Below are 10,475 nucleotides of genomic sequence, written 5' to 3' on the forward strand. Positions count from 1 at the left end.
GATTCACAACATTAAATTAATTGAATGTAGTTTAAAGCTGCTGATACAGAATGGGGACTGGAGTTTTTTTATTTACTGTTATTTTTGTATATTTGTTTACTACTATATGTTAACTTGATACTGAAATAGTAGTTTGGTTTAGCCTGAGAGTATTTTTGAACAATTTTGGAACTAATGTACAAAACATTTAAAAAAAAAAAATTTTTTTTTAAATGTGGGGGGGGTGCATCTATAATCGTTTTAGAATCGAATCGGACCATCTGAATCGTAATCGTAATCGAATCGTTAGGTGCCCAAAGATTCCCAGCTCTACTGTTGATTCCTACAGCTCTCTTAGCAGCTAGGTTAACTACATGAGCAAAACATCCTATTTGTGGTCCGAAACTATCTGTGTCACGTACTGAATTAACAGTATTTGCAGCATTATCGATAGTCACTGCCTCACTGGTACGGGTTGATTTGGCCTGCTTAATTTCCATTCAGTCTATAATTCATAAGTCATTCGGTTTATAATTCATCGATTAGTATATGGGCTACGTCAGCACATCTAGTTTGCCATTTCATGATATCTACTGGACTGTCTCAGGAAATTAGAATACACAATATTCTAATTTTCTGAGACAGTCCTGTATATTGTTCTATGTAAAGGACGTCAGCCAAGGTCGGCCCCCCACATTTTTACCACGCCAAATCTGGTCCCCTTTGCAAAAAGTTTGGACACCCCTGCTTTAAATGGTGGATTAATGTACAGGACTGTCTCAGAAAATTAGAATATTGTGTATTCTAATTTTCTGAGACAGTCCAGTAGTGTATGCGCACATTAAAAAAGTTAGCAAACGCCACACAAGTCACGTCTGCACAGTGACGTGCGGTGAGGTTCATGGTTGGTGAGGCACTGACTCCTTTAGTGTCAGATTTCCAAATATATAAACCAAAAAGGGTAGCTTATTCAATTGGGTACTGGTTATTTCATATCTCATCAGCATTCTTCACAAAACACGCACACACGGTACATATTATCGATACGTAAAAGTAAGAAAATAACATGCATTTGCGATAATTCATGCAACATAAATGAGAGTAAAGAGTGGTGTACAAAACCACAGAATTCAATTCTGACCTTTAGTGAAACATTCAGTTGTTTTTAAAACTTGTAATTCTGATACTTTAATCAATTTATTACAGATTGCTAAACAAAAAGTGTGAAAAGAAAAACAAAGAATATTTTATTTAAGGCCAAAATTTAGTTTTTAAATATTCTATTGTATTTTTCTTAGCCTAAGCTCTTTTTAAAAAAAAAAAAAATTTATAAGATTGAAATGAAAACTGTTTGTGGTCTTGCGCCTGTCCTTCATCACAAAAACCGCCGTTACTTTGGAAGAGCATAGGTTTGGTCTCAACATTCGTAGGGACGATATAACAGCATAACCTGCATGTAGGTACACTTTTTGCTGGGGACGGGACATTAATAAGACCAAACAGATTGGATGAAGGGGGCAAAGGGCCACATTTCTCATGTATATGAACCTAGTTAGTTAATAGGCAAAATGATCAATGCAAAATAAATCCTTATCTACTGATAATAACTTTTATGTGCATTGGTTCAGATGATACACTGTTCGATTCAAACCTTTGTTTTCAAAAAATACTAAAGAAACATTTTGAAAACTTCCTGAATAAATGTCTGGTTTTTATGAGCATAAACATAATGAAAATAATTCACTTAATAATGGTAGGGTCAATTCTATCCTTACAACATATGGAACTATTGAAAGATCTAAATTCTCTATATAACTGAACATTATATCATGCAAAAAAGGTAAGGTTGCTTAAACGTTGGTGGGGACAATTTTAGCATCCTGAAAAGTTGGTAGTGTTATGTCAAACCTACGCCCTTTTTGTAAAAGTCCTCCTTATTTTCCTTTACTTAAAAAAAAAAAATTGCTTCAATTAGATCGTTCTGTGTTCTATTTGACAAGCCAGAAAACACAGTGGATGTGTCCAAATGTCTAGCTAACCTTTCATCTTTCTCAGCAAAACCATGTAATCGTTCTACATATATGCCACGTTTAGAAGAGCTTACACGCTCATCGTTACCACGAAATGTTAACTCCTGTTTAGCTAGGATGCAGGTTGCATTAATGAGGTATTTCAAACTCTTTACCTTAGCATTCTAGATGCTACCGTTGAGCTTCCGCTGTTCGTCAAAGCCAAATCGATCCTTGAGCTTCCAAAAGTTTTTAAAGCAATCAGGCTTTGAATGTGAGTAATCGAGCTCTCGTGTTTGCTGAGGCTTCGTGGTAGTTTTTTAATGTCACAATATCTCTTGTTAGTCCAGGCATTGGCACAAGTTGAGAAAAAAAGGCAGGGAAAGCAGCAAAGCCGATTTTTTCGAAGGACAGCCACATAGCCAGTCTTTTCGGGTGTACCAGTCCGTTTGAAAAGCGCGAGTTATCTTCTGTCCCGTAGTTTGAAGTAGGGCTGCAGCTATCGAATATTTTAGTAATCGAGTAATCGACTGAAAATTCTATCGATTAATCGAGTAATCGGATAAAACAAATATATTTTTAGGTGAAGAGCAATTATAGATATACATGAGAAAACAAAACATTTTATCATTTTCAGTCAATCAATGTCTTTATTTTTGATGTATATTGTTGAAAACAGCCAACAATTGCATCTCAGATGTAACTAGAATTTAAAAAAAAAAAAAAAAAAAAAAGACTAATTCACTGCTTTCACTCAAAACACCTTTAGATTAAAAAAAAAATATATATATATATATATATATATATATATATATATACACACACCTAAAAATGCCTTTACGCTTGATAACACACATCACTTAAAAGTTAGGATTTTTTCCCACGTTTTTCAATTGAATTTCTATTTGTGTCAAGCCATTTTTAAGTTCTAGTTAAGTTTTAAGTTAGTCTAAACTAAGTCCTTATAGGATTTTGAGTTTTTGCACTGTTCAAAATAAATGTATGATACAGGCTGTATTGGAGCACATTAGGGACCAGTGCTACTTGGTGTTTTATCCAGCAATGACTACTGAGCTAAAATTGATAGTTAGCATTATTGAGTTTTTATTTGACACCCTCATCACTCCACAACGCTATGTTATGTTAAAGCCTGTATGTAAGACAAGTTAGCCACGTATCGAAAGTGGTCTTAATTAATTGAAACCTAGCCCTCCGCAGGGCTAATGTAAGATGAGCTAGTAGTGACAGTAAAGTTAATCTTATATATTAGCGCTTAGCGCTCTTTATTAGCGCTTGGCGCTCTACTGCTTTAAGATGGCGGCTGTTTGCTAACGCTGCCCAGACGCGGCCTAGTCTGTCATTGTGCATCTAGTTCAACATACATGTGATCTCTATGAGACTCCTCAGACCCTAGCTGCAACTAACGTAGCACGGCGGGCTAGTATTTAGCAACGTCGGCGTCGTTTGTAGCGGTTGTCGGCTGCAGTGTTTGTTTTTTTTTTTTTGCTTCTTCCTCTACGCACGTGACATCAGCGCGTTGTCCCGCATTAAAAGTAGTCCGAGCAAAACGTGATGCTTACAGCTGTCAAAATAAACGATTACTCGAGGTGAATAAAATTACTCGGATCAGTTTTTAAACTCGAGTTACTCGAGTTGCTCGAGTATTCGTTTCAGCTCTAGTTTGAAGCAAACCTTTTAGCTCCGGTGTTGTTAATCGCGTCCACTTTTGACGGAAAGTCCAGTTTCACGTACGCCCCCTTTCAGTGCGGCAGAGTACTATCTGCCGCAACCTGTGCCATTTCACTGCGGTTTTATTTCCCATCAGCAAAACTAAATATGTCGCTAACAAAAATTAAACTTTAGGGGTTAAAGACATTAGCCAGACTGTGGAAAATCAGGTCAAATAAACGTATCTGGAAACATTATAATGGCGACATGCAGATGTACGGCAACCAGCACGCTCCAATTCCATGTATCAACCCAGTTTGTTATGGATTGCGCAATCAGAGGTGAGGCTTTACTCGTTGCTGCCGCACCTCTTGTTTCATTTCGTTATTTGAACAGGAAATGGGCAAATTCAGCGATTTTGACTATAAAAAATGTTTGAAATGAGTCATACATAAAGAGCAATGGACAAATATTAATATAAATTTGATGCTATAATTATTTTTTTGTCATGATGACAGGTGAGGAGCCTCACCTGCCTCCCCTGACCGCACGTCACTGTGTCTGCACTACTACGTGTTGGCCCAACACCAGCATTTGACAATCGACTTTCATAAACAGGACGAGTTTGAAGCACAGCGCTCTTAATTTGCCACTCATTGTTCATCATGTCCATTCAGCTGTCCGTTGTGAAAGCGAGGTTGTTCGTAAGCAGCCAAGTTGGTAACAATGTTTTGGCGGACTTCGTTGTAAATATCCTGAAGCGCACGCAACAGTGATGTTGTTTTGTTCATGTGATGCGGGAATGAGAAAGAGATGGTTTACCGAGAGCCACAGGTTGAGGAAGTGTTGTTAGCGCCATGTGTTAATAAAAACAAAAGTTGTCAGCACGTCTTGTGTTTGATATCGTTGCCAGAAAAACACACGTAATAGGACACCTTGCAGCTTCCTTTTTAATACTGTCCTTATAATCATGATCTGCTGCATCATAAATCACTTTGTGACTTTCCACCTCCATGATGAAACGTTCTTCGTCCATGTTCGCTGGTGTTTTAACCGTCAATAAGACACTGGGCTGTCGGCTCAAGGCCTGGATCCGCCCATTTTGACGGATGCGTCTCCAGCAAAAATAGATCATTGCTTAAACCATTTGGCGGGCTCCGGCACGCCAGAGATGGTCCACAGTCAATCCGGAGCACCGACGCGGCCGGTATACGTTGAACAATAGGATATCATGGGAACGGATTGGCTCCGGCGCTATTTATGGCCGGACCTGGAACGAAGATGCATTTTGCGTATTTGTTAACAGGGAATCCGAACATTTAACAGCACGTCAGCCGTACGCGCGCATGCACGTGAGGTGATAAATCGCAGCGGAAAAAATACAGTCTTCATTTTATCGTGCGATAAATGGAATTATTGCATATTGTGACAGGCTTACATTTACTGCGTATTCATATGGTATTATAAACACTAAAATAATTACAAACATACTATATATTTCCGAGGCATAAAAACATAACAGAAAGCATTCACGAGTGTCTAGACACCAGACTGTAAGTGAATGAGCTTATGAGCCAAACTGTAACAAAAAGTTTGACATTCATTTTTCAACTTGTTCATAATCACATCAAAAAATGACATGTCAAATAGACAAATATAGCTGAAATAACCTAAATATTTTTGGGAATATTCCAATTTCGGGCCCGTCTGTAAAAGAAATTTTACTCATGCTTATAAAACACATAACTGGTGTGATACTTTATTCATTTGTGAGACTGTATCATAGCATAATAGATGGCTATATTCGTGTGCTCCAAACATTCCTTTGAACATTCACAATGGGTGTCTGTGGACCCCCTTATCAGATATGACTCACTCTGTACCAGCCGGGACCAGTGCTCAAGGTCCCAGCTCAAAGATTTTTTGTATGGAAAAATACCCAGGTTTGTGAGATGATGAGTTTCGTTTCTTAGTAAGTTTCGTTTCACGGTGGGCTTCGGCACAGCCCTTTCAATGATATATACGACTTGCTCGATGGTTCCTCTTTGTACCTCTGGGTGATCACAGCTCCTGGCTGAATCACATTATTCTGTACCCTTGATGTATCATGTTTATATAGTCTTAGAAGCAGGCAATCTTTTGTTGGTCTGATTCATTTCTCATCGAGCTACCGAGTTGACACTTGTCTTGGAATTCAAAATTGAATTTCCCTGACAACTTCATCAACAAAATTATTCTACCCCTTAGGTATGTATACCTTGAGTATTTAGTACAACATCCTTTGCAACAATAACATCCTTTAGTCATGAAGCATAGCCTGACACAAGTTTCTTGCAGTGATCCACATATATCTTGGCCCATTCCTCATAGGCAAAGGGCTCCAGTTCATGAACATTTTTGGGCTTGCGTGCTGCACCTGCCTTCTTCAAGAACCACCAGAGATTTTCAATGGGATTTAAGTATGGTGATTGCGATGGCAACCAAGAAGTGGTAAATGTTGAGATATGCTCAGGATCATTGTCCTGTTGGAAGGTCCAACCTCACCCAAGCCTCAGCTTTGTCAATGACTGCATGGCATGCTTACATTTTTGTGTGTGTGTGTGTGTTTTTTTTTTAATCAATAAAAAAAATTGCCACTGCTTGCGCCTGAAGGATGAGGGTGTGTCAATGCACGATGACTAGCAGCCAATCGGTGCATTGTGAATGACAGCCCAGAATGCATCTCGTACGCACGCGTACATACACACTCGCTCTCTCAGCCAGTCTACCCTCACGGCCTACCAGCTGCATAGATGGTCAATAAAATATATCATTGGTCTTCTTGTGTCTTGCAGGTTTCAGGAAATATCTTGGTCCTGACGCTCAACAGCTTAAGAGAGAAGTACAACTTCCAATCAAAAAGGAGGAGGTAGAGCTGCTATACGTTAAAGAGGAGGACAATATCACCATGTCGAGTGGTGAGCCCAAGCACACATTTTCATCGCACCATCAGATAGAAATGGCGCCTTGTCACACTCACCTTTCAAAGATGATGGTCATAAGAAATCTCACCGTGACAACAAACTGTGCAAATGCTCTCAAATGATATCTTTTGTCTTCTTGTGTCCTGCAGGATTCAGCAAATATCTTGGTCCTGAGTGGCAGGAGTCTGAGTCTCCTGCCATTAAAGAGGAATTGGAGCACCTGCAAATGAAACGGGAAGAGCCAGAGCACCCTCAACAGCAAAAGAGAGCAGTACAACTTCCAGTCAAAAAGGAGGAGGTAGAGCTGCCATACGTTAAAGAGGAGGACAATATCACCATGTCGACTGGTGAGCCCTTGAATAGCGAGGATGGTCCAAGTGAGGCCAGCAGAGGGACGGAGCCTCCAAGCAGCAGCTCAACGGAAGGACGGCAAGCACACTCACCTTACAAAGATGGTCAGAAGAAATCTCACTGTGGGAAAACCTTTGCTAATAACTATACTTGTCGTATGCATATGAGCAGCCACACTGATGAAAAACCCTTTTCCTGCTCAGATTGTGGTAAAAAATTCACTCAGAAGAAAAACTTAAAAGTACACACAAGAACCCACACTGGTGAAAAACCCTTTTCCTGCTCAGATTGTGGTAAAAAATTCTCTGAAAAAGGCGCCATGAAAAAACACACAAGAACCCACACTGGTGAAAAACCCTTTTCCTGCTCAGATTGTGGTAAAAAATTCTCTGAAAAAAGCTCCTTAAAAAAACACACAAGAACCCACACTGGTGAAAAACGCTTTTCCTGCTCAGATTGTGGTAAAAAATTCTCTGAAAAAGGCAACTTGAAACAACACGCAAGAACCCATACTGGTGAAAAACCTTTTGTCTGCTCAGTTTGTGGTCAAGGGTTCAGTAGCAAGAGCGATTTAAACAAACACACAAGAACCCACACTGGTGAAAAACCTTTTGTCTGCTCAGTTTGTGGTCAAGGGTTCAGTAGCAAGAGCGTTTTAAACAAACACACAAGAACCCACACTGGTGAAAAACCTTTTTCCTGCTCAGATTGTGGTAAAAAATTCTCTGTAAAAGGCGTCCTAAAAGTACACACAAGAACCCACACTGGTGAAAAACCTTATACTTGCTCAGTTTGTGGTCAAAAATTCACTCAGAAGAGAAACTTAAGAGTACACACAAGAACCCACACTGGTGAAAAACCTTTTTCCTGCTCAGATTGTTGTAAAGATTTCTCTGTAAAAGGTGCCTTGAACAGACACACAAGAACCCACACTGGTGAAAAACCTTTTTCTTGCTCAGACTGTGGTAAAAAATTCACTCAGAAGAAAAACTTAAAAATACACACAAGAACCCACACTGGTGAAAAACCCTTTTCCTGCTCAGATTGTGGTAAAAAATTCTCTGAAAAAGCCAACTTGAAACAACACGCAAGAACCCATACTGGTGAAAAACCTTTTGTCTGCTCAGTTTGTGGTCAAGGATTCACTCGAAGTGACCACTTAACCGTACACACAAGAACCCACACTGGTAAAAAACCCTTTTCCTGCTCAGATTGTGGTAAAAAATTCTCTGTAAAAGGCGCCCTAAAAGTACACACAAGAACCCACACTGGTGAAAAACCTTTTTCCTGCTCAGTTTGTGGTCAAGGATTCACTCGAAGTGACCACTTAACCGTACACACAAGAACCCACACTGGTAAAAAACCCTTTTCCTGCTCAGATTGTGGTAAAAAATTCTCTTTAAAAGGCGCCTTGAAAAACCACACAAGAACCCACTGGTGAAAAACCGTTTTCCTGCTCAGATTGTGGTAAAAAATTCTCTTTAAAAGGCGCCTTGAAAAACCACACAAGTACCCACACTGGTGAAAAACCTTTTTCCTGCTCAGATTGTGGTCAAGGATTCGCTCGTTTAGACACCTCAAAAAACCACACAAGAACCTACACTGGTGAAAAACCTTTTTCCTGCTCAATTTGTGGTCAAAGATTCACTCGAAGTCACCACTTAACCGTACACACAAGAACCCACACTGGTGAAAAAACATTTTCCTGCTCAGATTGTGGAAAAAGATTCACTGAGAAGAGGGCCTTAAACACACACACAAGAACTCACACTGGTGAAAAACCGTTTTCCTGCTCAGATTGTGGTCAAGAATTCAGTTATCACAGTGCCTTAAAAGTACACACAAGAACCCACACTGGTGAAAAACCGTTTTCCTGCTCAGCTTGTGGTCAAAAATTCCCTTGCAAGTATCAGATTAATAGACACGTGTGTATTGGTGTGAGAAGCAGTGGCCAATGACTGTTTTGCCTGTCATCCATGCTGCCTTTATCAGATTGTGCACTGCCAGTGGCAGTTCCTCTCTGGCTGGAGACACAGGCCCACATATTTTGTCTCACACATCCAGGCAGCGCTCCTCTTCAGAGTTGGCGCCCCATGCCGGCTCTGTGATCTCGGTCTATGACCACACTGGAATCTCCACAGTCCTCTCCAGGACATAGGTCAGGTAGAAGACGAGTACTTATTTCACTGTCATTTCATAACACATACACAGTAAATGTGTTCCTCATCACAACACAAACTGTAGCAAAGTTGTACCAGGGATGAAAGTGGCTAGAAGTGTCTTTTTTTTGGGGGGGGGGGGGTCAAACCTCGGAAAAACACTGACATTTAGATAAAACTGCTTTTGGCAGTTATTCCAATAACACAAACAAATTTTCATTCACAGAACCAGCAGTAACTACATCTCCTACCCCCCCCACCCCCCCCACATTTCTTAAATGCAAAACCTCAATTTTAACTTAAGAATATTGGATGTTCATTAAAATAGCGTACCGCATGTAACATGTCACCTTTGCTCATTAATATTCATGACGTTAGCAACTGTTGCTGGGGGTCATCAAATATGCATTTGTCCCTCATGGTACATTCATGTAAATAATGTACGAAAGATGTTTACTGAGGTAAACCTACCAATTCTGTCCAAAAATGATGCCCCTGGTGCCAAATTCACTGGTAAAGATGTGGAAGAACATACAAATGTTCAGTTAAAGATATGGCGTGAATGTCGAGGGCCAAAAAAGTCAGGACAAAAGAGCAGACCTGATCCAGAGGTAGCCTTACGCCACTGACAATGACATTCTCCTGTTTCAACAAGCTATCCTTTACCACCATATGCCCTGTCTTTCTGAAATGTTATATCCTCTGGTTGTCTTACGTCTCTGACCGTTGTCCGGGATGATTTATTTTGTTACTTTCGTGTAGCAATCACATATGCTACTCGGTGACAGCCAACGAACACATTTGTTTTGAATGAATGAATGCTTTACTTAGGACATGAGATTTTTTTTTTTTAACTGACTAAACCAATGATAATACTTGAGATAACAGCAACAACATTTAAGACAATATTAATGATATCAGAATTTATTCATTGTGTCCAAAAACGAGGAGGATGAAGCATTTGCTTATTAAAACCAACACCCCCTTTTCTATTCTTTAATTACAGTATATCAGTTCGCCCTATTTGACAAGTCCTCATATCAACAAAGAAATAAAGTTAATAACCATATACATAAGATGCAAGATGAACAACAATAAATAGGACAAAGCCAATAACAGATATTTGAACACCACCTATCTTTGAACCCCTCTTCTTCTCTATACCCTGTGAAAACCATGTGTTTGTACCACTTCCTAAACTCAGTCACACTTGGACATTGCTTGAGCCCCTCATCTTGTTTATTTCACAGCGTCACTCCACAAACAGAAACACAAAAACATTTTAATGTAGTCTGTACCCTCTGATGCTGTCAGTGAAGTTCCCCCCTCAAACTGTATTGACCTTA

The 10,475-nt window shown here is 39.7% G+C and overlaps 1 protein-coding gene across 1 annotated transcript in view; it reads left to right on the plus strand.

The window, feature by feature from the left end:
- LOC130929091 (oocyte zinc finger protein XlCOF6-like) overlaps positions 1 to 8,571 on the plus strand; it is a 42,128-nt gene extending 33,557 nt beyond the window's left edge. The window contains exons 3-4 of the mRNA XM_057856023.1: positions 6,491 to 6,613; positions 6,769 to 8,571. Of these exons, the coding sequence (XP_057712006.1) occupies positions 6,491 to 6,613; positions 6,769 to 8,411 (1,766 nt within the window). The 3' untranslated portion in view covers positions 8,412 to 8,571. The remainder of the gene's footprint in view (positions 1 to 6,490; positions 6,614 to 6,768) is intronic.
- Positions 8,572 to 10,475: the final 1,904 nt, after the last annotated feature.

Source organism: Corythoichthys intestinalis, chromosome 13, assembly GCF_030265065.1.
Source record: "Corythoichthys intestinalis isolate RoL2023-P3 chromosome 13, ASM3026506v1, whole genome shotgun sequence".
NCBI classification, from domain to species: Eukaryota; Metazoa; Chordata; class Actinopteri; order Syngnathiformes; family Syngnathidae; genus Corythoichthys; species Corythoichthys intestinalis.